Source organism: Geosmithia morbida (assembly GCF_012550715.1).
Source record: "Geosmithia morbida isolate 1262 chromosome Unknown scaffold_3, whole genome shotgun sequence".
Lineage (NCBI taxonomy): Eukaryota > Fungi > Ascomycota > Sordariomycetes > Hypocreales > Bionectriaceae > Geosmithia > Geosmithia morbida.
The window spans coordinates 1,619,558-1,646,333 of NW_023336190.1; the positions used below are offsets into that span (position 1 = coordinate 1,619,558).

The 26,776-nt window shown below is 53.9% G+C and overlaps 9 protein-coding genes across 9 annotated transcripts; 4 read left to right on the plus strand and 5 right to left on the minus strand.

The window, feature by feature from the left end:
* Nucleotides 1-1,226: 1,226 nt before the first annotated feature.
* Nucleotides 1,227-3,263, plus strand: GMORB2_5432 (hexokinase; the record flags this gene model as incomplete). Its single annotated transcript, XM_035467406.1, has 4 exons — nucleotides 1,227-1,323; nucleotides 1,444-1,523; nucleotides 1,733-3,092; nucleotides 3,160-3,263. The coding sequence occupies 4 exons, from the start codon at nucleotides 1,227-1,229 to the stop codon at nucleotides 3,261-3,263; spliced, it is 1,641 nt and encodes a 546-aa protein (XP_035323418.1).
* Nucleotides 3,264-3,928: 665 nt separating this feature from the next.
* Nucleotides 3,929-5,005, minus strand: GMORB2_5433 (N-alpha-acetyltransferase 50; the record flags this gene model as incomplete). The annotated part of the gene is made up of 1 exon (XM_035467407.1): nucleotides 3,929-5,005. The coding sequence occupies one exon, from the start codon at nucleotides 5,003-5,005 to the stop codon at nucleotides 3,929-3,931; it is 1,077 nt and encodes a 358-aa protein (XP_035323419.1).
* A 1,314-nt stretch (nucleotides 5,006-6,319) lies between these two features.
* GMORB2_5434 (Transcriptional activator (PtaC)) lies at nucleotides 6,320-7,684 on the plus strand (the record flags this gene model as incomplete). Its single annotated transcript, XM_035467408.1, has 2 exons — nucleotides 6,320-6,388; nucleotides 6,497-7,684. 2 exons carry the CDS (start codon nucleotides 6,320-6,322, stop codon nucleotides 7,682-7,684), a joined length of 1,257 nt encoding a protein of 418 aa, XP_035323420.1.
* A 599-nt stretch (nucleotides 7,685-8,283) lies between these two features.
* GMORB2_5435 (peptidyl-prolyl cis-trans isomerase-like 1) lies at nucleotides 8,284-8,622 on the minus strand (the record flags this gene model as incomplete). Its single annotated transcript, XM_035467409.1, has 1 exon — nucleotides 8,284-8,622. The coding sequence occupies one exon, from the start codon at nucleotides 8,620-8,622 to the stop codon at nucleotides 8,284-8,286; it is 339 nt and encodes a 112-aa protein (XP_035323421.1).
* A 456-nt stretch (nucleotides 8,623-9,078) lies between these two features.
* GMORB2_5436 (uncharacterized protein) lies at nucleotides 9,079-11,027 on the plus strand (the record flags this gene model as incomplete). Its single annotated transcript, XM_035467410.1, has 2 exons — nucleotides 9,079-10,061; nucleotides 10,178-11,027. The coding sequence occupies 2 exons, from the start codon at nucleotides 9,079-9,081 to the stop codon at nucleotides 11,025-11,027; spliced, it is 1,833 nt and encodes a 610-aa protein (XP_035323422.1).
* Nucleotides 11,028-11,814: 787 nt separating this feature from the next.
* Nucleotides 11,815-12,558, plus strand: GMORB2_5437 (4'-phosphopantetheinyl transferase; the record flags this gene model as incomplete). Its single annotated transcript, XM_035467411.1, has 1 exon — nucleotides 11,815-12,558. One exon carries the CDS (start codon nucleotides 11,815-11,817, stop codon nucleotides 12,556-12,558), a length of 744 nt encoding a protein of 247 aa, XP_035323423.1.
* Nucleotides 12,559-12,698: 140 nt separating this feature from the next.
* Nucleotides 12,699-13,759, minus strand: GMORB2_5438 (Dienelactone hydrolase; the record flags this gene model as incomplete). Its single annotated transcript, XM_035467412.1, has 4 exons — nucleotides 12,699-13,028; nucleotides 13,105-13,252; nucleotides 13,349-13,520; nucleotides 13,642-13,759. 4 exons carry the CDS (start codon nucleotides 13,757-13,759, stop codon nucleotides 12,699-12,701), a joined length of 768 nt encoding a protein of 255 aa, XP_035323424.1.
* Nucleotides 13,760-17,114: 3,355 nt separating this feature from the next.
* On the minus strand, nucleotides 17,115-17,454 carry GMORB2_5439 (uncharacterized protein; the record flags this gene model as incomplete). Its single annotated transcript, XM_035467413.1, has 2 exons — nucleotides 17,115-17,249; nucleotides 17,341-17,454. The coding sequence occupies 2 exons, from the start codon at nucleotides 17,452-17,454 to the stop codon at nucleotides 17,115-17,117; spliced, it is 249 nt and encodes an 82-aa protein (XP_035323425.1).
* Nucleotides 17,455-23,726: 6,272 nt separating this feature from the next.
* Nucleotides 23,727-26,290, minus strand: GMORB2_5440 (phosphatidylinositol phospholipase C, delta; the record flags this gene model as incomplete). The annotated part of the gene is made up of 2 exons (XM_035467414.1): nucleotides 23,727-26,174; nucleotides 26,261-26,290. The coding sequence occupies 2 exons, from the start codon at nucleotides 26,288-26,290 to the stop codon at nucleotides 23,727-23,729; spliced, it is 2,478 nt and encodes an 825-aa protein (XP_035323426.1).
* Between the last annotated feature and the right edge of the window lie 486 nt (nucleotides 26,291-26,776).

Consider the following 26,776-nt stretch of genomic DNA (forward strand, 5'->3'; position numbering starts at 1 on the left):
GCGAGAGAGAGAGGGAGAGGGAGAGGAACGGCCGGGGTCGACGTCCGTATCAACCCGTCTTATCAGCCTCCTCGGTTCTCGTGTTTAGCGAAAGACGGACGACGCCACCACAGCAGCCGCCGCGACCACGCAAGCGAAGACGAACCCGTCGGCCATAATGTGGCCGAGGCCGTTCCCACGGGGCAATAACGCGGGGGGGGGCGAAACGAAACCTCCTCTAGGTAATGACATTGGCGGTGTCGACGACGAATACCGACGCAACCGGGGGAGTGGCTCACCATCACCATCACCATCATCTTCGTCACCTTATTATTATTGCCTCAACCGCCTGACTTGTCTGATCGCGGTCATTGTCATTGTCTCGGCAAGTTTAAATTATTACAATCGTTACTGCTGTCTTTATTTACTTGTTTTTACTAATATCGATTTTATTTATTATTTTTCATTCTTCTCTCGTCTTCCTCTCATTGATATGATGGATCATCATCGACATCGATTGATTGTTACCTGTATTACCTTTACTCCGTAATCTGTAATCTGTACTTGGTACCGTGAAGGATCCTGTCGTCTCCCCCAATTCCTCCCCGCTTCTCCCCCAACCATCCAACATTGCGTTGCATGATTGCATCCATCCAACCCTTCCCTCTGCGGAGCGCTGGCCTGAGCTTGGCACTCGGCGAATCTTTCCCCATGACGCCCCTCAGTGCCCCTCTGTCACTCTGGAGGCCCCTCTGAAAGCGTGTGGGTGGCCCCAGACCGAACCCACATTGCTTCCGAGCCCCTGTATAATTACGTCGTACTCCGCCGCAAGCCTCCGGGACCATTGCACAGGCCTAAACAGCCCAAAGACTAAGAGTGTCCACTGCTAAGACTGACACCATCTTCTCTATTTTTTTTTTTTTTCCCTTCTTGACTAGCTCGTCCAGTTCTTGCTCCACGACACCAGGCAGCGCCTTTGCTCTCTCAAAGACTTCCTTTCTCCATCCTTCTTTCTCTCTTCCTCCTCATCCTCATCCTCATCCTCCTCATCCTTCTCCTCCTCCTCCTCCTCCTCCTCCCTCCTCCTCTACTACTACTATTCCTTCTGCTGCCTCATCTCTTCCCATCGACCCACCTCATATTTTCTGTCGTCTCTCACCTCCTACGACGACCGCCGCCTGTATTAGTTTTGCGCCAATCCTGCGTCCTTTCCGTTCCAACCGCCAGCTTCGGCCCCATTCACAGACATGGCTCTCGCACTAGAAACTGAGCGCATCTCTGCGCAATTCGACTTTTCCGATGAAGACCTCAATCGTCATGTCGAGGAATTTCTGGATCAGATGAGTATGCTTCTCCCCCCTCCCCCCTCTCTTTGCCTCTATTACCTTTTCATCCTGATCTACCACTCTCTGAACATGCTGTGACGCAATCATTCACGTGCTAATCTCAATTCTCTCTTCACAGGCGAGGGTTTGGAAAAGGATGGTACCAGCATGAGCCAAATTCCTACCTATGTCACTGGTGTTCCCAACGGCAAGGAAAAGGTATGATTCCCAATCGTCTTTTATTCTTCCCTTCTTTCTTTCCTTCGTTCATCCCGCGTTCGACTTTCCCTTTATATTTTGCTCGTTGCTCGCGTGGTCTCTTATCCTTGCCTCTGCTTGCGCCTGCTTGCTTCTTCGACACCTCTCTTTAGCAGGTCTTAACACGACCACGACCAAATGCAATCAATCGTACTGACACCACCACCTAGGGGCTCTACCTCGCCGTCGACCTCGGTGGCACCAACTTCCGTGTCTGCTCCGTCACGCTCAACGGCGACACCACCTTTAACCTAACCTACGACAAGGTCCCCATCCCCAAGGAGTACATGGTCACCGACTCCGCCACCAAGCTCTTCTCTTTTCTGGCCCTGCAGATTGAGAAGTTTCTGAAGGAGCACCACAACGACCACTTTGTGAGCCGCCGGAAGCGCCGCCCCACATTCAGTCTCCCCCAGGGTTACCGCGAGGAGGAAATCTTCTACCTCGGCTTCACCTTCTCCTTCCCCGTCGAGCAGCTCGCCATCAACTCGGGCAAGCTGATGAGGTGGACCAAGGGCTTCGACATCCCCGACGCCGTCGGCAAGGACGTCTGCGCCCTCCTGCAGGCCGAGATTGACAAGCTCAGCCTGCCTGTGAGGGTCGCTGCCCTGGTCAACGATACCGTCGGCACCCTCATGGCCCGCTCCTACACGTCGAGTGGAGATCAGCGCTCGCTGCTGGGTGCCATCTTTGGCACGGGAACCAACGGCGCCTACATTGAGAAGACGAGCAACATCAAGAAGGAGATTGTCGGCGAGTACGACGACTCGACGGGCGAGATGATTGTCAACACCGAGTGGGGGTCTTTCGATAACCAGCTCAACGTGCTCCCCCAGACTAAGTGGGACAAGGAGCTCGACGCCGAGAGCATCAACCCCGGCTTCCAGATGTTCGAGAAGAGGATCTCGGGCATGTTCCTCGGTGAGATTGTCAGGCGGGCCGTCGTCGACATGATTCGCAACGAGGAGACGTCGCTGTTCCGCGACACCAATTCGAGCACCAACGACCGCCTGACGACGACCAGCATCCCCCCTCAGTGCAAAATGTTCAAGCAGTGGGGCCTCGACACGGCCATCATGTCCGTCGCCGCCGCCGATAACACGCCCGAACTGTCGACGCTGCGCCAAGAGCTCGAGAAGCTCGACGTCTACGCCCCCGCCCTCGAGGACGCCCAGGCCTTCAAGACTGTCTGCAACGCTGTTGCCCGCCGCGCCGCCCGCCTCTCGGCCGTGGCTATCGGTGCCATCGCCCTGAAGTCCGGCAAGCTCGAAGACCCCGACGAGATCGTCGACATTGGTGTCGACGGCAGCCTGGTCGAGCACTATCCCTACTTCCGCGACATGATCTACGAGGCCCTCCGCTCCATCGACGGTATCGGCATCCAGGGAACCAACCGCATCCGTATCGGCATTGCCAAGGACGGCAGCGGTGTCGGAGCCGCCCTCATTGCCCTCGTGGCCTCGAAGATGAAGAAGGGCGAGGAGAACATCAACGACGTCAGGCGAGAACTCGCCCACCTTCGTGCTCAGGGTATGTTCACTTCCCTTTTCCCTTTCCCCGCACACGTGTACAACAGTGATGCTGACAAACTGTACAGCCGCCGCTCACAGGGCATGGGTAAACATGACAATGGTGGCCGGTGCCGTGGGTATTGCTGGCATCGCCACCGCGGCGGCGCTCTGGTGGGCCCGACGACGTTGAAAAAAAGGGGGGGAGGGGGGAGTTCACGTCCCCTCATTATGAACCGGCAAGGAAAACGAAGAACAAGACGAAAAAGAAACACCGAGGACCGCAGCGGGCGGGCCTTTTGGTAAAAGAAACTCTTATTTTTGTGTAAACAACCCCATTCGATTTTTTTTCTTGTTTCCTATAACTGTATGAGGGAGTAGGAGGTCACTGGCATTCGGTTTTTTTCTTCTTTATATTCTTTCTTCATTATCTGATTATATATATATATATATATGAGAAACAAATTTTTTTTTTTTTCATTCGAAGATACGCGAGAGTGATGCTGCGGACTACCACTTGGCAGTATCTATTGTGTTATGATGATTACGTATAAGTCAAGTATTTGATATTATACTAGTAGTACCCAGACCGGAAACCGTGTTTGAATGTCCGCGATAACAGTGGTATTGATACTAGCAGTAGCAGTATTAGTTAGAGGAAACCCCATGCTGGGACTGTAATTGATACGTTCTTCTTCCTCTTCTTCCCTTGTAATCAGAGCCTCGTAGTATAATACATGTCCCTTTTTTTGTTCTTTTCTTTTCTCCATTGTATCGATTGATAGCTCGTAAAGTCGTATAATCTTCCTTCTCCGTTGTCTTTATAAGTCCCTTTTTTTTTTGGAAGCTTCCCCGCCCTCACGCACCAAACGCAGCAGCAGGATAGGACCTGTCCCTCTTCTTTCGAGCAGCAGAGACGCTACGAGAAGATGGCTGGGAAGAGGCGGCACTGCTCCCACCACTGGGAGGGCCACCGCCAGAAGCGGCAGCCTTGGGGTTCAGACCGGCCATGTCGGCGGGCAGATCGTTCCACTCCGTCTCGGGACGCTGATTCTGGAACGACTGCCCCGGGAGCGGGGGCCCAGGCCTCCGGGGGGGACCGCCCATAGGCGGACCACCGGCGGCAGGAGCGGCACTCATGGGGGGCAGATTGACCACGGCAGCCGTGGGACTAGGCCTCACAGCGGCAGGGGCAGGGGCAGGGACAGGGACATTCCCGCGTGCGGACGGAGGAGAGGCGGCGGCGATATCGCGTTGCACGAGCCAGGCCGAGTCGGGCCGCAGGTTGCGGTAGTATCCGGCTATGGGCCGGGCGGCGTGGCGCCTGAAGCCGCGGGCCTCGTACCACGCCAAGGCGTCTTCGTTGTCGGTCCACACGTGGGCCGAGATGGTGTTGACGCTCCGGTCCGCGGCGCGGACGGACGCGACGACGGCGTCCACGGCGGCCGAGGCGAGCCCTAGGCCGCGGTAGGGCGCCAGGACGCACAGAGACCGGATGTACAGCGTCGACGACGGGCTGCCGGGAGCGGACGGCTCGACGTGGCACACCACGCCCCCTATCACCTTCGCATCTTCTCCCTGGCCCGAGGGGTCGGGGGCGGACCACGTGATGACGCGAGAGGTGTGCTGCTGCTCGGCGGCGCGGCGGTAGAAGTCCTCTGGGTACGGGACGGGGAGGAGCAGGGCGTTGATGCGGCGGAGTGCATTGAGGTCGGAGTATGTCACAGGGCGGATTGTCGCTTCGTGAGGGATGTTGTTCTTGTCGTTGTCGTCGTCATCCTCGACTGTGAGGCCACTCTGGGGAGGCACGGGAGCGGGAGTGGGAGCTGGTGCGGGAGCTTGTGCCGGCTTTGCTGATCCTGGGGGAGGGGCGTATTTCGGCGGCTTCGATTGGAAGAAGGACTTTATGGATGTTTGAGCCGTGGGGAGGGACATGGTGGTGGAGACTGGAGTGAGGGTGTGAAATGGGAGGGAACATGACTGAGGGAGGGATAAAAGGAGGAAGTTCGACTACAGGCTGTTCTCTGTTTTTGTTTGGGCATGTGGTTCTGGCTAATAATAGCAGTGGCATTAGCATGAGAGTCCAGTTCAGGGACCACCCGGGGGGAGGGGAGGGGAGTCCGAGAGCTTAGGGGTTTTCACGATGATGTCGATGATGATGATGTACGAGGTGATGATGGGCACACACGACTTTACTGGTAGTAGTGATATTTGGGTAGAGACCGGGAGGAATTAGACCATGAATATTTGGTGATTTATACTATTAGCAGTAATGTTGTATATGTGAATGTGCCCGAGTTCAAATAATATGAAGCATTCAATTGGGAGACTGGCAGACTAACGATAGCCACTGACTGATAGGCTGATAGACTGATAGACTGGACGATTACGCAGCCAAGGCTCCCCTGCATCCGGGATTTACAGGGGGGATTAGGGGGAAGTGGCCTAAAAGGGAGAAAATTAGTGATCCGGCCGAAGCTTTCAACTTTACAGGTATGCTGTCGTTGGTCGATAGCATGCGTTCAATTCACATCGACTGAGTGCTACAGTGGTCGCATGTGCTGAAACTACGGCGCCCAATCCACTAAAATACACCACTGTGACCACTATAACGCCCTCACCTGGGTGCCCGTGGACCTCGATCCGTTCTTGCCCGAATCCCGGCCGCCGAGCGGTCGTTTTTCCTTTCTTTTTCTTTTCCCTTTTTTCCTTTTCTTCTTATTTTATTCATTACCTTTTTTTGCCCCTACATACAAGATTGTCTGTATTCTCTTCTTCTTCGTCTTCTCTTCTCTTCTGTTGAATATTCCTTCCATGACATTGACAGAAACAAAGATTGCTACCGAATTCCAGGGGGAGAGACATATTTCGACTGTTTGAGCGACCAACAAACCTCAGCTGTCGGTCCAAAGTTGTCACACATCCGCACCACCAACCACTGTTCTCACACTACCATTCTTACTTCATACATCTCTCCTCCCCCAAAGCATCAGTTTAAGCTTGGCTTGGTCAGCACATCCCACGCGGCAGACTGCATTCGCAAGACACTGGGTCCCCGTCACAACAACCGCCACTCTATCAACATCAAAGACGAGAGAGAAGGAAAGAAATAGAATTGGAAGGAACACTCCTCATCGAAGAACGAGGCGAAAAGGCTGCAAGTCTCCCTGGGCCGACAACGGGCCACGATCCCCGACCCACATCCGTTCGCCGCAACGCACCTCTTGGCCGCCAGAGACGACGACGAATATGGATTCGACGACGGGGAGAGCTGGCGTCATTCGCGCCAGTGACGGTGACGGGAGCATGGATAAGCTGGTAGGGCATCTCCTGGGCCCAGTCTCAACTCCAACATTTCTCTCTCCTCCTTTCTCCCTGCAATACTAATCAATGAGCGTCTCGTCCTTGCGTCTTTACAAGAAACAGGCGCACTCCGTCCTAGATGATCTGCTATACAACATCATCTCAGACCTAGTCCTCGAGACGCACCGCGAAGAGAAGCTGGCCAAGGCGACGACGGCGGCCATCCAGGCCGAGAAGGTGGCGGCCGACGCGTCGGACCCGTCGGCGCCCGAAATCAAACCCGACGTGCGCATCGAGACCGACGCAGCCATATACCACGACGGCAAGGTCTACCTCAAAGGCAACCCGCTCAAGACGACCAAGGAGATCCTGTGCCCCAAGTGCCACCTCCCTCGGCTGCTGCACCCGACCGACGGCAAGGGCGCCAAGAAGCCCGACCCCACCGTCCTCTACTGCAAGAGGCACCCCTACATCGAGAAGGCAGGCTGCGACGTCTACGGCCAGAGCTGGGTCGGTCCGGGACCCGGTCGCGGCAAGAAGAAGAAGGACATGGAGAAGAAGGACGAGGCCGGCGCGGGAGGTGAGCAGCGGCCACCTAACGTGCTCTCGTTCCCCTCGGCCACGTGCAGCAAGTGCAAGCGGTGCATCCTCGTCACCCGCCTCAACAACCACATGGGCTCGTGCATCGGTAACAGCGGCCGCAACGCCAGCCGTGCTGCCTCCCAGAAATTCAACAACGGCAACGGCAACATCAACAGCTCTACTCCCCCCCCCACCTCCTCACAGAAGAACACGCCTGCTCCCGGTTCGCGCGCAGCTAGTCCCAGGAAACGCGAGATGAGCGAGGACCTGGACGACGAGAACAACAGCAACAACAGCAACAACAACAACAACAGCAACCACAATAACAGCAATAACAACGGCGGCGGCGGCGGCCATGGTGCTGACGGCACAGGACCCCCTAAGAAGAAGAAGATGAAGTCGTCGGCGTCGGCATCCGCGTCGGGCACCTCGACCCCACCTGGGTCCATCAACGCCAAGAAGGTCATACTCAAGACCAAGAAGGAGCTGGCCAAGGCTGCCGCCTCGGGTCTCTCCCAGGAGAAGAAGTTTGGGCGCGCAGGATCGGCCGACAGCGATTCCGTCGAGGTTGCGACCCACCCCGCAAAGTCCAAGACGGGCAACGGGAGTCCCCTCAAGAAGTCCAAGATTGCCAAACCCCCTGCACACAATTCCTCCCCGCTGAAGAATGGGCGTGATGCGGATGGCGAGTCTGAGTCTTCAGGTACTCTGTCTTCTCCCCGTCAGTAAAGCGGTTGGGGGGGAGGACTGAGTGTACCCGATTGTTGGCTATATCTTCTTCTTTCAGGAATGCACGAGAGAAGAAGCGGAGCAAACAGTCAATGTTTACTTTCTTCTTCTTCTTCTTCTTCTTTTGTAATTATTCGACTATTTTTTTTCTTAAACAATTTTTGCATGCATCTGGAGAGGCGCGGCTCCCAAGTTGGGCTATGACTTTTTTTTTGTTTGTTGTCATAGGATTGCTTCTTTTTTTATATACATTGGAGACTTTTTTTTGGGGAGGTGGGGCCTCTACACAGAGAGATTGATCCCCCGAGCATGGATGAAGAATATGAGGGCTAGGAAAGAATACCAATGGGCAATTTAGTGGTGAATTGACAATTTTTTTTTCCATATATTCGTCTAGCATGTGTTTTCTTTTTTTCTTCTCTTTCCTTCAAGATTTATACATTGTGCCATAACGCCGGGTATATTGTATTGGTGTCTTGTCGTGATAACATTTGTTTTTCTGTCGACAAGATCGTATCGACAAGATCGTAGGGGAAGTAAAGACAAGAGGGGCATGAGGGGGGGTGTGAGGGGGGAGGAGGAGGGAAAGAGAGTTGAGATCAAACATCATCATCCCCCTCGACAACAACCTTGGCATGAAGAATCTTGACATCCTCGACGGGCCTGTCCTCCGCCCCGGTCTTGACCAGGCCCATCCTCTTGACAGACTGCATGCCCGACTTCACCCTCCCGAAGATGGTGTGCTTCCCGTCCAGCCAGGGCGTGGGGGCCAGCGTGATGAAGAACTGGCTCCCGTTGGTGTTGGGGCCGGAGTTGGCCATGCTGACGACGCCGGCGCCCGTGTGCCGCAGGGTGGGGTCGAGCTCGTCCTCGAAGCTGTCGCCGTAGATGGACGTGCCTCCCCGTCCGGTACCAGTCGGGTCGCCGCCCTGGGCCATGAAGTCCGGGATTATGCGGTGAAAGATGGTCGAGTCGTAGTAGCCACGCCGAACGAGGGTGACGAAGTTGTTGACTGTCTTGGGGGCGTGGGAGGGGTATAATTCCAGTGTTATGGGACCCTGTCATTGTCAGAGGTTAGAAAGAGGTCGGGGAATTGAAGTGGTCAGAGGAAGAAGGAGAGAGACTACCACTGTGGTTTGGAGGAGGACATCTGTTGCCATTTTCTTCTTCTTTTTTTCTTTTTTTTTTTTTTTTTTTTGGGGGGGGGGGGGGGGGGGGGGGGGGTAGGGGTATGGGGGAGTGTTGTTTGTTTTGGAGAGCAAACAGTTGAGGATGGAGGTTGGAGGTTTTGGGGAGCCCCACGTCAGATCTGGACACACTATTACTAGTATTAGTACCTCCATCAATTGATCTACCACTCACCAAACGTACATCATCAATCGGGGAGGCACAAAATGTCGGAAAACACAAGCCTCGACTCCCAACAGGTTGACTCGGCACCCTGGTCTCCCTTGCAGGCCCTTCGGGATCTGGACTTCCTCAAGCTCGAGTTTAAGCTCGTCTTCAGCGCCCTAGCAATCATCTACGTCGGCGCCCACGCCTCGCTGCGCCGTCCGCCGTCCGCCGCGCCCGCGACGCGCCAGGGTAAGACGAGGAAGACAAGGACGGGGGACGAGAGCGAAGATGATGATGACGACGACGACGATAAACCCCTCACCCAGGGGATGGAGCTGGGCGACGCCATCATGTTCCCCGTCCTGGCCGGCATCGTCCTTATGGGGCTGTACTACCTGATCCAGTGGCTCAAGGACCCGGAGATCATCAACACCGTCCTGCGATGGTACATGTCCACCATGTCTACCTTCAGCATGCTGACCCTGTACTCGCACGGCATCTCGCTTGCCGTGTCCGTCGTGTTCCCGCGGTACTGGAGGGGCAGGGACGGTGTACTGCGCGCCGCACGCCAGAATACACGGACCGTCGTCGCCTGCGATGCCGTGGGGAACCGAGTCGGCCAGCAGCAGGAGAGGGGGGGTGGCAACGGCGGCGATGGCCATGGTCGCGGTGCGTCGTCCGCCCCTGCGTCCGAAGACAACCCGTTTCCCGGACCTCTGTCGGTGCTGGCTCGGTCGTCGAGCGCTCGCAAGGCCGCCTGGGAACTGAGGGACGTGCTCACCCGCTCGTGGATCTTCAAGGCCTACATCCACGGCGTGGCGAAGGAGAAGACGCGCATAAACTTCTCCCACATGATCGCCCTGGTGGCTGCCCCAGCTACCGCCCTCGTCTACTCGTCTACCGTGTCACCCTTTCTGTCAAACATGATGGGGTACGCCATGTGTTACGGCACATTTCTCATCCTTTCTCCTACTGATCTGCTCATTGGGTCGCTGGTCCTGTGTGGACTGTTCTTCTACGACATCATCATGGTCTTTTACACGTGAGCCTTCCCTCCTTTCCTTCTTTCTCTACTTGTTCCCACCATCCATCTTGCGATCTATATGAAGAGGAAAGAAGAAGAAAAGAAGAACACAATGCTGACAAGAACAAACACAGCCCCTACATGGTCACAGTGGCCACCACGCTCGAAGTCCCCATAAAGTTGACTTTCGAGGCAGCCGGGCGCAGGAGCATACTCGGCCTAGGCGACATTGTCCTGCCAGGCATCGTCATGGCCTGGGCCCTCAGACTAGACCTCTGGCTGCACTACCAGCGTAAGGTCAGGTACGAGGCCACGGAGCTGACCATAGTGGAAAGGGACGCCGTCACGGGTGCCGTTCGGACGCGCGCCGAGACCAAGCACCGCGAGGTGAAGGCGCCCTATGTAAACGTTCAGGGAACATGGGGCGATCGTCTCTGGTCCAGGTCCATGTTCATATTCGGGCGGCAGCAGCAGCAGCAGCTCCCCGTTGAGCTCGAGGCCGCCCGCTTCCCCAAGACGTACTTCCACGCCACGCTGGCGGGGTACACGCTCGGCATGGCGGTGACTCTGTGCATGCTGCTCGTGTTTCGGAGGGGTCAGCCCGCACTGCTGTACCTGGTCCCCGGTGTCCTGGGATCCGTGTACCTCACCGCTCTTGTGCGCGGCGAGATGAAGCAGGTGTGGAGCTACACCGAGGACGGGAGCATTGATAAGAAGGATGTTGTCGTCGAGGTTGACGCCGATGGGAACCCCATAAAGAGGCTCGGAAGATCAAGGAATGGTGTTCTCGACACGACAAATGACGAGGATAAGTCCAAAGATGGAAGGCCAAACAAGGATGACGATGGTGAAGATGATGATATGAAGAAGAAGGAGAAGAAGAATGAGGATGACGAGAAGAAGAAGAAGAAGAAGGAGAGAAAGGCCGGTGGTGGACACAAGGTGTTTTATCTGTCCTTGGAGGAAGCCCCGGCAGAGACCTAAGCAGTGCTGTTCACCCTAGGGAGGAAGATAACAGAGAGGAGGAGGAAACAAGATAGCACTAAGGATGGATATTCGATAGAGAGATGAATCATAATTTTTTTTTCTGAACGCCAACGTTGACACATCCCTACCCCGTGCCGTGCCGCGTGGCCGTCCACAGTCAGAGTCGCCCACGACTTCTTGGTCGGCTGCTGCCCCGCCCCCACCTCGGGGATTTCGCACTCGACCGGTCAGCATGAGCAGCATGATCATACCTGAGCCATGATGTGGTTTTCATTTTCATTTTATTTATTTTTTTGCCCGTTCCGCTGTTCCGCTCCACCAGGTCCTCTCACATAAATCTATCCCACTTCAACTTTGCCTTGATTACAATCGCAGCCTCCTTGGTACCATACACGCAGTCTACTCTCGGGGAACGTTCGAGGACAGCGCTTCAGCCCTGCGATGATCCATCTACAATATCTACAATGACCCTGACACAATGGGTCCTAGATACCCGACCACTATGGCCACAAGCAAAACGCACGTCTGACCTGACAGATCAAGTGAGTTCGTCCTAGACTAGACCAGACCTTCGAGCGGGGGGAGGGAGGCTTTTCTCATTTTTCTTTACCCCCCCCCCCAAATACATCTTACCTGATAGAGCCCAAAAGCCCTTCCTGGCTGACAAACTTATCCTTAACCCTCCCCCCCGGAAAAAAAAAAAAAGGCCCGAGATGCCCTTCGTCTTATCCCCGAGGCTGAACGCACCAAAGTGCTCCGGTTCTTCCACGTGCAGGACGCCAAGATGGCACTGGGATCTCATCTGCTGAAGAGGTACGCGGTATGCCTCCTGGCCGACGTATCTTGGGACGAGGTAGCCCTCACGCGGGGTCACGACACGAAGCCCATCTACCGCGCTGGGGACGGCAGTGAGCCAGTCAGCTTCAATGTATCCCACCAGGCTGGTCTGGTTGTACTCGTCGCGTCGGCGTCGGCGTCACCAGTAAAGCAGCAGCAGAATGGGGACGAGGAGAAGGAGAAGAAGGCAGATTTAGGTGTCGACATCGTCTGCCCGTCCGAGCGACGTCTACGGGATCGCGAGCTCATACGTTCGCAGGGCTGGTCTGCCTTTGTAGACATGCACGCCGACGTGCTCTGTCCGGATGAGGTGGCTGTTCTGCACAGCATGGCTGGGGACGAGGACAGGCTGCTACGCTACTTCTACGCCCTCTGGTGTCTCAGGGAGGCCTATGTCAAGATGACCGGAGAGGCGCTTCTGGCCCCGTGGCTGCCGGAGCTGGAGATGCGGTGGTTCTGTCCGCCTGAAGAGCAGGAGGGGGAGGAGGGTGGGGATGGAGGTAGAGGGAGGAATCTGGAGATTTGGTTCAGGGGAGGTCGCGTGGTTGATGTCCATGTGCGGCTCGTCGATTATATGGACGAGTATATGATCTGTACGGCTGTGAGGGGGGGGGACCTGCATATAGGGGAGTATGATGTGGTCGATGTGAGGGATGTGATTGCTTTTGCTGAGAGATCAAAGGGGTGGTGATCTTCTGTCTATAGAGAGACGAAACATGTCGAGGGTATTTTTTCTTCTCCTACACTTTTCTTTCATTGTTGTCGTTGCTGCTGCTGTTGTTGTTGTTTTATTTCTCCAATCTTCCCCTGCTATATTATAATACACCTAAATCAAAAGTGGTTGCCGAAAAATTCGACGAGGACCTTGTATCCACGCTCGTACTCGGCCTTGACCCTCGGATCCTCCAGGTTGGACCGGGCAGCCATCCAGCCGTGGATCTGGTCGGGAAAGGTCTCGACGTGCTTGGGCACCTTGAGGGCGGCCTCGAACTTGTCGACGTCCTCGATCGGCTCGTCCTTGGAGGCGAGCAGGGCGAAGGGGACCTTGATGCCCTCTGCGTCGGCGGGGTCGACCATGGCGGGGTGGGCGGCTGCGGCGATGGAGAAGGGGTTCGAGTCGGCCTTGACGACTAGGGAGATGACTTTTCCGCCCCAACAGTACTGTAGGATTATCAGATACACGCACAAGAGGGGGAAGGGGGGAGGGATGAGAAGAGAAGGATGGAGAGAGGCATACACCGACAATACCAAAGCTAGTGATGGAAGAGTCCTTGGCCTTGATGGCATCAACATACGGGGGGATCTGGCCGGCGACCTTGGGAGGTGGGTACGTCTCAAAGAATTTGCCGAGAGCCTTTTGCTTCTCCTCGTTATCGGGGGGGAAGCTAGCCAGAGGGTCAGCTATATACAGGCACAGACACGTATACATTCATCCCGAAGGGGGAAGAAGAAGTAAAAGGAAAGCTGAGGATGAGACACACCTCGAGATGGGAAAAGGTTTGCCGTGGAACCAGTCGGGCATGTAGACCTTGTACTTTTGCTTGTCGTCGCTGTAGGCTAGGATATCGGCGCCCTGGAGTGTCTGCTCAAAGTAGCCAAAGATGTCGTAGGTGACGACGATTGCTTTCGTGGCATCGGCAGGGCCAGTTACGTCTTATATCCTGTCAGTTCTATATCATGGATTGGAGTGGTTGGATCGAAGGGTTGAGACGAAGTACGAAGGAAAAGGGAGAGCGGGTAGAAGAATAAAAGAAGAAGAAGAAGAAACACCCACAAGACCTGTATCCTCCAATCTCCTCATATGTTCCCTTGTTCTTATATCCCTTCGTCACGACGGGTGGCACATTGCAGCAGGCTTCGCTGTGGCCGTGCGAGGCAGGCATGGTAGACATGTTGTCTGTTTTGTACAGTGGGCACTGGACACCGGGCAAGATTGTGTAAAGGGGAAGGCTTACGATGCGTGAGTCTGCGAGAAGAAGTGCATGAGCGCGAAGTTGGAGAAAAAGGGAGTGGTGATGGTGTCTGTGAGGGGAAAGAGAGATGCAGAGCTGATGAATAGATGGGAATCAGTTCGATGGTGCATGATTTCATCGTCTCCCCGAGGCGGGGAAAGCTTTCAGATATTGGGCGGTTGAATCGGCGGGGTAAGCCTGCGGTTTGCCGCTCGGTGATGTCACTCATACTCGTGAGGCCTCTCTACTGCGTTTAGTGAGCGTTCAAGTGAGTGCTTTGTAGTATGTAATCTGCAGTTATGAGCCCTCATAGCTCTTACCATAATCATGCAAATGCGTTTATCGCTGACACGTCGGGTTCGTAGTAATAATGAAAGGAACAAGCCATGTGCGTCATGTCATTGAAGTGTTTGGGGTGCGTGCATGGTCATGGCTGACGCTCATCTCACTTCAGCTCCTGAAGTGTGCCGGGAGGGAACTCTCCTCGCCCCCCTTCCGTTTCAGCAATCAAAAAGAAATACATTCCTATGATGCTTGATAATACAGATCTCTATGCAAAGTCGCATATATCTATATACGTCTACATATATGGTTTATAAGAAAAACAAATGAAGAGAGAGAGAGAGGGAGGGAGGGAGAGAGAGAGAGAGTGGGTGTGTGTGTCAGAAATAAGAGACTGAAAAAAAGGAAAAAGAAGAAGCCTCCATGCAAGGAACACCTAAAAGGGAACACCTCAGAAAGGAACAGTCATGTCGCCTGTGGGATTTTGAAAACCCCGAGGATGACAGGATCTGTGTATATCTGTCTCAAATGAAACGAGAAGAACAAGTAGAACAGAGAGGATTTCAGCGATGGATACAGGTTGGTCTTGCTGGTATTACTAGTGAGTAAAGAATACACCATCTCCGGTCAAACCACTCGTCTATCCTAGACAGAGATCAGGATGACAGAGGCCGTCGTGAACTAGACGATGTTGCCACGAGTAATCCATTATACCTGTCCTCTCACAACGCTCTACCGGTATGCGTACCTGTTCTCACTTTGCAGTCGAGGACCTATCGGCTTGCTCTTACTTGTCTTGTTCTCTGCTTATCCATCTGTCCCCATCTGTCTGACAGTACAAAGTGGTGTGTGTATTTGTATGTGTGTGTATGTGTGTGTGTGTGTGTGTAGAAGATAAAGAGAGAGGGGGGAGAGGGAGTGAGGGAGTGAGGGAGTGAGGGAGTGAGTGAGAGAGTGAGAGAGTGAGGGAGAGGGAGTGAGGGAATGAGTGAGAGAGTGAGAGAGAGAGGGGGGGGGAGGGGAGGGGGGGTAGACGCATAGCTGTATGAGACAGCCAGCTTGTTGCAATATGCATAGCCGATGCCGCAGGTCCCTCGTTAGCTCAACAGATCGTACAGTCATATTACTCCGTACTTTTTTTACTCGAGAGCGAGAGAAAAAAAAAAAAAGAAGTAAGAGACAGTCATATATCACATCACTTTTTTTTCCCTGCTTTCCTTCTTTCCTCGCGCTTCGATCTACATGATTCGCACCGGGGCATCTGTACCTTGTCCACGATTACGGATTGCCGTCCGTTGTCCGTTGTCTTGTTTTGCCGTACTCTTTTCTCTCTCTCTCTCTCTCTCTCTCTCTTCTCTAAAACTTGTTTCTGATCGAGAAAAGGGAGGGAAGGTGAGGGAAGATGTCCGATGGGAGGAGAAGAAAAAAAAGAAAACAAACCCCCCGAAAACCGAAAAAGAAGGAAGAAAAAAAAAGGGGGGGTGGGAGAAAAGAAAGAGAGAAAAAAAAGGTTGCAAACTGCAGGCAATCAAGTAATCATCATATGATGCGTGGTAGATCACACACATATAACCTAATAAGCAGGACTAATAATACCCAGTCTACTGGTTAATATAGCAAACATTGGTTTTTTTCTCCCTCTTCAAATACGCACATAATACACACACAGAGTAATCAAGAAGGAGCAGCACACTAATAATAAAGGTATATACTCGTACGTACATGCACCGTGCTATAATGATAGCATTACCGAGTTACAAAGATGTTGTATCATCTGTACGAGTAAAGAGACTAGGAATAATAATATCACACAGATAGACGACATCAGAGACATGACACATCATAATGCCTCTCCATCTCTCCCCCTCATAGCAAACTTACCACTTGATACATACCACTTAGCAATTCCACACACATGTCAATGACTGTTACAGGTGGAAAGTGTGCGTCATGAGTGTAATTCTTTCTCATTCATCCATCCTCATACCTGAGCATGTAGTACTTGTACAGGTGAGTACAAGCATGCACATGCTCTATATAAAAAGAAGATGGATTCTTTACTACTACCGCAAAATAATACTCTGACCAATAACAGTAGTTAAACCAGTCTACCTGTGAGCATCATGCTCCCTCCATGAATCTACAAGTCCATCCCATTGGAACCCTCTGATTGGATGTCGACTCATTTATCAGATTCCCTGACAGAGAAGCCATGTGGGTAACGACACCTGCTCTCCTGTCTCTTCGCCCCTTCTGAAAAGAGACAGCGTCACATATGGCCTGCACTGGAAACTTCTCTCTCTAGATAACTTCTTGGTATTGATAACAGTCAGACGAGCTGTAAGGCTCTGTCCTAAACTGACCCGTACTCCGACCGTGCTCCTTTTTTTTCTCTTTACACCTGACCTGTGCTCCCCAATTTGGCTTCCTTCTTTCAATTCCCACACACCCATCCCCCCCCCCCCCCCCCCCCCTTTYYTYYCCCCCCCCCMYTTTTTTTTTTTAAAAAAAAAAAAAAAAAAAAAAAAAAAARAAAAAAAAAAAGAGAAAAAAACACGCAACCAACAGACCGGATAATGGACCCTTTGTAGCCAAACCCAAACACCAATTGTTCACCACAGAGGAGAGAGAGAGACCCCTGACCTGGCAAGCACATAAATACCAAACCCAGGGGGGGGGGGGGGGAAAAAAAAAAAAAAGCAACATACTTCACACAAAGGAACAAACATGAAAGGGGGTAAACGAGAAAGACAAAAGAGAAAAGGACAAGAGAAAAAAAAGAGAGAAAAAAGAGAAAAACTCCCCGGCTCCCGTACAAAGAGTACCCCATCCCTCCTTCCGGGAGGGACATTGCGCAAATAGAGAGCTGACAGCGAGATGCGACAATACGGGGGACGAAGGGATAGATGGAGTGGCAGAGTCATTCCTCCCGATCGCCCTCCCCGTTTCTCTCGGAGAGCAGCCATGTCTAAATCAACCAGATAGGTCCCACTTATGTATGGCTTTTACACCTTTAGTCGTCGTGCTCGTGCTCGTGCTCATGACCATCCTCGTCACAAGGGGTCCCGCAGTATCCGCAACACCGGCCAGGAATCACCCACACTTCCTTGCCGTCAAGAGCACAGGTCGGGCATCGCGTCCCGGGGGACTGGTAAAGGTTAGAGCTTCTTTCCACTAAAAAAAGGTATCTCTCTTTTCAATGAGAATGGAGGAGGAGGGGGTGGGGACGACAACCATACCTTGGGAGTCCGGACAATATCTCCAAAGGGAGCAACAAGACTAGGCACGGTTGCCGGCCCGAACGTAGAGTTGGGTACGAGGCAGGAGCCTTGAGAGCGACGAGACAGGACCATTGTTGCTGTTAGCGCCGGTGTCCTTGACAGGTTCGAGGTCTTGGTGGGGAGATAGAGGTTGCAAAGATCCGTTTGATGGGACGAGAGACGCAAGAGCGTGGTCAGGGTCGTTGAGCGATGAGAAGAAGGATGGAGGGTGAAGGATGGCAAGACAGAGAGCGAGAGACGAGTATTAAGTACGAGAGATGATCTTGGAGATCTTCCTGAGACTGAGGGACGCTTTTAGATTAGAGCTGGATATAAGTTATAACCCATAACCCAGGGTGGTGGGCGACCTTTAATATATGGATCGAGGAGCTGGCAAAGGGGGGGGGGGGAGCAGGGGGGGAGGGCCAGGGAGGTACGTAAATCTCTGCACTTACTTCTTTATTTCTAGGACCACACATCATACAAGAGACACAGTTACTCTCCGTCCCAGGGATGAGGGAGATGGCTGATGCTCCGTAATAGCTGGGCTGAATCTAACATTAGTACCCGAGAGCCGGGATCAGTAGCCACCCTTGTCCCTTGTCTCGTTGATTCGTACCCTTGTACACGGTATCACCAGCTTCCCGCCCCCATCCTTAGCAGCATGGCTGATGCGGGTAGCCAAGGATAGACGTTTATTCGATCGGGTAGAGACCCGATGGCTCTATACCAGTGTTGCCCATTCGGGACACACTGCGCACCTTCCTACGGGGTTGCGGGACTAACAGAGGTTGTCGTCATCGTGACTTCTCCGTGGGCACGTCGTAGAGATCTTCCCGCCGACCACACACTGGCCTCTTGAGGACACCCTGCCAGCGACACCACCAGGCATAGCGTATTGCAGAGTACAGTTCGATGGCTCCACGTATCATCGATCCATGGCTGAGAGGCCGTCGATCTGCCGGTGAAAGTCGCCCTTGAAAGATACCCAAGTTACTTTTGTGGAGCACCGTCGATGGGAACGCAGGCTGCCGAGAGGAGAGGACCGAGGTGCTCAGACAGCCCAATAAAATCTCAGCCGGGAACAGGACCGGCGTTAAAGACCATCATGCACGAGCGTTGTACGAGTTTAGCCGTGGGAGAGTCGTTTACCGGATGCTCGTGTGCAGGAAGCTCTCGTACACGGTGGTTTGGGCTGTTTGCCCCTTGAATTTGCAGCCCAATCAAGCATCAGTACATAGCATTGCCGCGCGCAATCTCGTCGTTGTGGCGAGTAACTGCTACGGCATCTGTGCGACTTGGTCGCAATGCACGGGGCGGGAAGCCTCAGCAGCGGCCAAGCAACGAAGAAAGAGAAGAAACGAAAAAAGGGAGGTGCACGCCGTATCAGCTGAACACCGATCAGTTCAGTCCCTTTGTGCCTCGTCGCTCTGCCCTCTTTTTGCTTGTACGAGCACCGTTTCCCAGAATATGTGATATGTGATTGGCTCACATGATGTCGCAGCGATGCGCTCATGAGCAAGCCAAAAGATAGAATCTGGCGTAATACGTCAGATATTCCACATCATTGTTTAGTCCTCGCCTTCTTAGGGTAGCTGACGATGGACGCCAAGGTGCAGCATTAACTGGACAGGGGGGAGGGGGAGTACGTACCTTCCCAGCTCCAGGGCCCCGGAACTGGGGGGGGAGGGGTGGTGTTATGGCCTATCGCCAATCATCGTATCAGGGGCCATAGCCAGACTCTGGGGAGGCCTGACATGGGTCATCACCAGAACCACCACCTTAGCCAAGCTAGACATGCTCCGTAGGTTGTAGTGTAGACGAGTAATCAAGTATTACTACGAGAACCCCGTAAGAAGGCTCAAGAGAAGAGTCGAGCGAGCGTCGTAAAAGTCGGTGAAGGGCATGCGTCCTCTCTGCTTTGTCGTGATACCTAAATCTTATTTATTTTTTTTGTCTGCGCAAACCTGGCCCCGTTTCGGGAGACGACAATCGATGTCCCACCGTAGACGTCCCGGCAAACTGGCAAACGAAATCTCGCATCTGTCCGATGGCGACCCTGGTACGTACCAATACATTGTATTGCCCAAGAGCAACAAACGGCAACACCAATCCGTGTCCTTGGTGGGCAGCCTCAAAAAATCGTATACAGACCCCTTTTTGACTGCCGGTTCCCGACGGCCACATGACAACCACGGCCGGCCTCGTGCATACCTGTCCTGGACATAACCGCCCAGGTGCGGCTGTGACTGCAACTCGGGCAGCAGACGGCATCTGTCCGGAGGCTGAGTTGATAGCATCCATACAACCTCTGTCTGAGTGTTGGATCTGTGAGCTTGAATACGACGTACGCAGAGGGGTCTCTTCAGGATATGACGAGTCGTAGAAGCTGAAAGTAATCTGGGGGCTTCCTCGAGGCAACCTCTCTGCAGGTGACGCAGCGCTGTCTTTGGCAGAACGAGAAGACTGGGGAAATGAAAGAAAGTCATGAGTGAGGCCAACGTCAGACTAGAAGGGGAAAGGGAATAGAAAATGGAAGAAGGCACAGTGCATATCTCCGCCTTCTTGCTCACGGTGTATACAGTATTACGTCGCACCTTCCTTCCTTTTGTCGCTCCTGCTACTTTTATTTGCGTGGGACTCATGGAAGTTTTGACAGGGCATGTACGCAGGGATGAACCTATCTTTCCTGATCCAGTCTTTTGATTGGTCTCACCGTCAGCCTCATGGAACCCGCCCATCAGCTCACCACTGACTTCCTCTCCCCCCGTCCTCCATCCCTAGCGTCCACGGAGAGACAGGGTCCACGTCAAGGTTCTGTCTTCTTGTGACCTTTTCGTTTGAAAACCCCGGGCCAGTGCCAGTTAATAATCGACACCGGCAGTGTGGTCCCCATCGTTATCGGCATTGCGCCTGTCCACTCGTCCGTCTCTGCACCTTGAATCTCTCTGGCCATGATTATAATCTGTCAAAAGGCGGACCCAATATAATCATACCACACAACTTCTCCCCCCTCCCCCCGCCTCTCGAAGCCCACCAATGATGATTACCAGTTCGCGAACGGAGGAGAGAAGAAAAGAAAAAGAAAAATACGAGGGAAAAAGACGACGCATGTTTGCTCCTTTTCAACAAGCACGGGCATTCATGCACACACGCATACATTCCACACGCATACATCCGGGAGTAGACGCCCACGCGAAATTAGCGACTCTGATGCCGGGGGGAGGAGGGAGGAAACAACAAAGAATCAGGGCCATAGCGATTTTGTTCATGGGGGGGGGGGGGGGGGGGGGGGGGGGGGGAGGGCCAACCACTATTATGTATTCCCTTCTATGAGTACGTACACCTGTCACAATAGTCCAGTCGCTGGACGGATGGACAAGGTGGGGGGGGATTACTTGTGCTTGTATTACATGCCTGCGAGAATGATTACTCTACACGACTATTACAGGTAATAATTGATTGATGACGACTGATGACAAAGTCATGGGCCGTAGGTACAGGATGCCTGTCTCTTCCTTGGCCCGCGATCCCCCCCCAATCGAGTTTCCATATTATTCCTTAGACGCCGGTGATTAGCACTCGACTTCTCGAACAGGGTCAGATGGGAGGGGGTGCAGAAATTTTTGGCGAAAAACACACACACACACGCACAGCTTTTTCCGCCACTCTGATTACAAAGTTACTTGCAAATAACACATCAACCAGTGGGCCAGGCAGGTTTCTATATGTATAATAATGATTCCAGTAATATATCAGGAACACAGCAGGGGTAGATGCACGAAATACCGCTCGTACGCATATGACAGTCACTTCGAGACAGCATCTACGACTACAGGTACGGCGGAACTCGTACAAGTGCACGTATATGTACACGAGTACCACGTAATAAGTGCGGACATGCCGAGAGACAGTACATTCCTGACAAAAGGCCCAATCATCTTAACAGAGCAGCACCCTGCTCCAAAAAGTTTGCATTAATATTCGGTACAGCCGTGGTATTAATATCGACACCGTCAAGCCTCGCTATCTCTGCTTGGTCCTCGTGAGCAGGCGAGCAGGGATGCGACCGGTGTGTCCAGCTATGGACAAAGACGCCTGAGCACTTTTCACCAACCACAGCTCGAGTATGATGGAATGGTCGAGTCGTTTTTTTTTTTTGTCATGTCCGCCTCATTTCTCCGACCAACCCCCCCCCGGGCGCGCGCGAGACCCGTTTTCCACGGACCTCCTTTACGGGGGCCACCTCGCAAGCTCGTAGGCTCGCTTGAAGGCCGTTATTGCGACACGGGCCAGCGTCAATGTGATGGAGCGACGACTGACAGCCTGGTTTTGGTGTCAAACATGTCTTCTCATGCCTTCGTTTGCCACATATCGTTGCTTCTCATTGGGAAGCTGTCAGCATGACGGGTTGCTAACCCTTGTTTGCCTCGCGGGCCATGTGTGTCGGGTATAGTGTTTGCTCAGCCGGGATGCTCCCGGGTTTTCCTTCTTAGATTGCCGACGTCTGAGTCAATGCTTCTTCAGCTGTGGTGAGTCTGAGGGCACCGGCAAGATCTCTTATTTGCTTTTCTTCTCTGTCTCTTTCCCCTGAGATCAGACGGTTGTCTTCCGCCAATGCCGAGTCTAGGCCCTGCATAGAGAACAATCAAAGGATGCAATACACCATAGTGTAATATATTGCCCGTCGCAACTCACGAGTCGCACGAGAACGGCCAGCTTCGGCGTCGTCTTCTTCGCTCTCTCTTTCTACTAGATCCCCCGAGGCATGACAATGGCACGCGATAGACGATAGATACGGCAATGAGCTTCCTCGCGAGCGCACGGGCTGCCCGCACATTGCTTCGGTTCAATCGTCGTCCTCTCCTGTCTTGTCTCCAACCCACCAAGACGTACGGATGGCGAAATGCTCCGATTCGTGTCTCACCACTCAGTTGCCTGCAACTCTGGGCGATGATCGAGGCGAGACCTGTTCGGGACGGCCCTCCTGTTGGCGCCCTTGTCAATCCCCTAGCGTCTGCAGCTGCGTCTCGCCGTTTACACACCGTGATGATTCCGGTCAGCATCGACGGATGCTCTGTGCTGCATGAGAGGCTGGCGGCTGTCTCGCAAGGCGAGGCTATGGCGGTGGTCTCTGGTGACTGACGGGTTCTGGCGTGCTTGAGATGATGTTCTCCAGGTTGCCTTGTCGACCGCAGGTAATACGGGGTGTGTAATACCTTGACGGGAAGCGACTGGATGCAGCGAGCAGCCCACGCGTTGTGATCCCAACTCCCTTTTGGCAAAAAGACCATCTCTCTCTCTCTCTCTCTCTCTCTCTCTCTCTTGAAGAGATGGAGGTTACCGACCTGCAAGTGATGTGTGCATATCTCTTCCGGTCAACTCCTGACGAGATGCAGGTTCCCTTACCGACTGGGAGGCAGGCAGTGCGCGTGCCGACTCCTCGACGACCAACTCTCTCACCGGGATATGCCACGTCCCGCCCGCTGCAAGTCTCCTTGACACTACACGTATGAGATTTACATCCTCTCTTTACGGGCACGACCCGCGAATGGTATAATGCCAACTCCTTCGGTAGGACGCAAGCTCCCTTGTCGTCAGACTCTACGTGCATTGGCGCGGCCGCGATAAAGCCCTGTTTTCTTCGCCGGTCGGGATGGATTGTTGTTGTTGTTACCAACCTTCATCTATGGAGAATGCGTCGTCCCGTCTGCTGCAGGTTCACCGACGGGTAACGACTTATCATCACGGCTCCTGCCATGCCACGGATATATTGTATCACCACGAGGCAGTCTTGTTGCAAACTACCTTTCCATGGCCTGTGTATTCTTTCCCTATCATGCGAAGACGAGCCAAGTCCATTGACGTGATGTATTCGTATAATACTGATGCACTTTAATGACGGACAAGTGCGTTTTCATATGAAGGTGTAACGGTGAAACTTGGGCAAAATGAAGATTTTTTTTTAAAAAAAAAAAGAGAATAAATGTTGAATGCTGTCTACAATCTACCCGTACCATATCCTATAGTACCAATGTATCCCAAGTCCAAGTCCCAAGTCCAGTTCCAAGTCCGAGTCGTGAGCAAACAAAAAAGAGATTTGTAGGTATAAAAAAGAGTCAGAGATAATAGTAACAGTAGAAATAACATTTGACAACAGAAGAGAAGATTTGGAAAGAAGACTTTAAAAAATGAGATAAAATCACGCTCGCCCGCCATACGAAATATCAGAAGAAGAAGGGTGAAAAAAATAAGAGAAAGAGAACAAAAAGGTAGAGTCAATAAATAGATGAATGACAAGAGGGTAAAAAAAAAAAAAAAAGGTAGAAAAAGGGGGGGGATGGATGAGAGATATAATAAAAAAATCACATCTCAATCTTGACAAGCAACTTTCCTCCATCAATGACGTTACCCCTCGTATCACGCAGTTGAAAGAACCGATAGCCCGTTCTGAGTCGGTCCAGTCTCACGCAGGTCCACGCCAGGAGTCTCCCCTTGACGAGACCTTCATCCTCAATCTTGATCCTGAGGAAGCTGAGCTGCGGGACAACCCTGTTCACCGGCCCAAACTTTAGTTCTGCGGCTGCAAAGTCCGGATGGTCGGATCTTGCCGGTCCGGCTGTTCGACGAATGGTGTGTGACTCCATCAGTGTGTGCTTTTTTCCGTTGCCATTGATGCTGCTGCTGTTTCCCTCAGACTTGGAGTCGTGGATGTTGTTGTTGTTGTTGTTGTTGTTGAAAGATGATGATGAAGAAGAAAAGGAATCATCATCCGTCTTTTCGATAACGAGATCTGCTTTGAGAAGAGGATGCAGGTCATCTCGGGCGGCGCGGCTGATGGGCTCTGCGCTGTCGGGATTGCCGACGGGGAGGTGCTGTGCTGCGAGGACGATGATGCGGAGGTCCAGCCTCACGCCCGGGTTCGCGTCGTCCTGGGTGTCGCCGGCGTTCTTGTCCGAGCCGAGGTAGCCGGCCGGTTTGAGGACCCAGCCCTGCTCGTCGGCGAACATGGCCTCGTTGAGCATCATCTTGTCGCACATGGACTGCCAGTTCATGGCCACCATCTGGACGCCCTTGCTCCAGCAGAGGCTCGGGTCCGGGTTGGAGCTGTCCATGCGGCGGCCGGCGGGGAAGATGCGCATAAAGTACGACTTGTTGTGCCGGAACAGGTCGGCGTGGTGCTTCTCGTTGATGTCGCGGATCTTTCCCTCGCTGATGGAGAACATGTGCGTCGGCTTCTTGGCCTCGGGCCGGTCGAAACCTTTGAACTTTTGGCTGAACGTGTACACGGCCAGGTCGCTCAGCGACTGGCAGATGGGGAACCGGGCCATCCGGAAGGTCGGCTGTGAGTAGGCCGTCGACGACCTGGTCGTCGTCGTCGTCGTCGTCGTCGTCGTCGTCGTCGTTGACGTGCCGTTGGTCGTCAGGAACATCTGTGTCGCTGCTGCCGTCGTCGCCGTCGTGCGCTCGTCGTCCGTGTCCGTCGACTCGTCCTCGACGGCCAGCGCCGAGAGGCTGCCGATGACGTGCTGCCCCGGCACGTTCACTAGCTTGTTGGGCACCTTCTTGACCTTGACCAGGATCTTGCGCCGCATGTCGGCGAGCGTGGGCACCTGGAAGCGCGGGTCGCAGCCCTCCAGAGCTCGGTCGACGAGCAGGCCGGCCCACTCCTCCTTCATGATCCTGACCATGACCTCCTGCTGCTGATCGCTGGTGTGGACTTCGAGGCTGACGATGACGGGCAGGTCGTTGGTGACAAAGGCCGTCTCACGGATGGCGGCGCACACTTCACGGAAGCCGCAAGGCACGGTAAGGGTCCAGTGGTGGGTGACGATGGGCTCGCCCTCGGGCAGGCGCGGCTTGGCCCGCGACCGCGTGTGCTGCTGCTGGCCTCCTGACACGTCGGGCCTGTCCGCCGTGCTTCCTCCTCTCGGGTCGACCAGGCAGACTACGCTGGCCTTGGGGGAGATGTCGTCATCGTCGTCATCGTCGCCGTCGCCGCCGTCGTCGTCGTCGTCGCCCATGACCCCGGTGCCGCAGACGGTGGAGTTGGAGTCGACGGACGGGCTGTTGTTCGCATCCTCTCTCCCTCCCAGCATGCGGTCGTGGACAGCGTCGGCAAGATAAGGCAGAGAGCTGCCTGAGATGCGCGAACTCCCAAGGTTGTGGCCAGGCCTGTTGCCGGTGGACACGGTGCTGGCGGCGTTGCAGTTCAAGACGTCAATCTCGATGCAGCGGCAGTCCCTCATCAGCACGTCCTTGTAGATGTCGGCGGAGCTCTTGGAGACGAGCTGGTTACCGACGGCGTAGGTGTTGTGGCTGCTGTTGATGAAGTAGTTGGTCAAGGGCTTGGAGAGGTCCTTCTGGCACGGCGACCTGGCGGCGTTGCTGTACAGCATGGCCCAGTGGAACTTGAAGGTGCCGAGGTCATAGGTGTCCTCGTTCAGGGGCGCAAAGGTCTCGCCCTGGACGTCGCGTAGGAAGGCAGAGAACTTGTCCCTCGACAGCTTCTCGTCGTCGCCACGGAGGCGGTCGTACAGCTGGTCGACGACGCGGTGCATGGCATCGCTCATCTTGCTGAAGCGGGTGGCATCCTGGAAGGCGGAGCTGGCCGTGGACGAGTCCTTGGGCATGGGAGGCTTGCGCCACGACTCGGTCTTGGGCGTGGCAACGGCGGCGGTACCCATGACGAGGGCGCGGAGAGGGTTGTCGGGGGAGGGATTGTGCGAGTTGCCACGGACCGAGAGGGTGCGGGCGCGTCTGGGGCCTCTCTTCTCGTCATCGCCGTCCAAGCTGGCAGGCCGAAGGCGGCGCTGAAGAAGATGGTCAGTCTGTCTGCTGCTGCGTGCGCAATGGGGGGGGGATGTGATGTCGGTTGGAGGGTGTCCGTTCCACTCACCAATATCGGCAGACAACAGCCGAAAGTCATGATGACGGTAACTAAGGAGAGTGCGGGGGAGGGTTATATGGGATTCGAGGTTGGGGATCGTGGAAGCTGCTGGTCTCTATTCCAGCTGATGTGGGGACGGCATCTGGGGTGTAAGACGTCTGGGCAACGAGGCCGAGCACGGAAAAGAGGGCGGGCGCGAGCGAGGGCGGGATCGAAAGAGTTGGGAAGTCGGAAGTTCCTGTTGCGGTGTCGATGCGGTCGGGAAGCGTAAGGAGAGGAAAAGATTGACGAGATCGAAGGGTGGGAGAAGAAGAGCTGGGGTATTATTGAAACAAAAAGGGAATTTGATCTATGGGACAAGCTCTTTCCCTTTATGCAGTGGAGACGATCGATACGGCGGACCCGGGATATGAAAGGAGTTGGGGAAGTCGGGATCGGGGGTGAGTGATCTACTTATCGATCGATGGATGATGTAGGTGAAAGGTAAGATTGTAAGTTTCTGGCTGTCGTCTTTGTTCCTCTGGC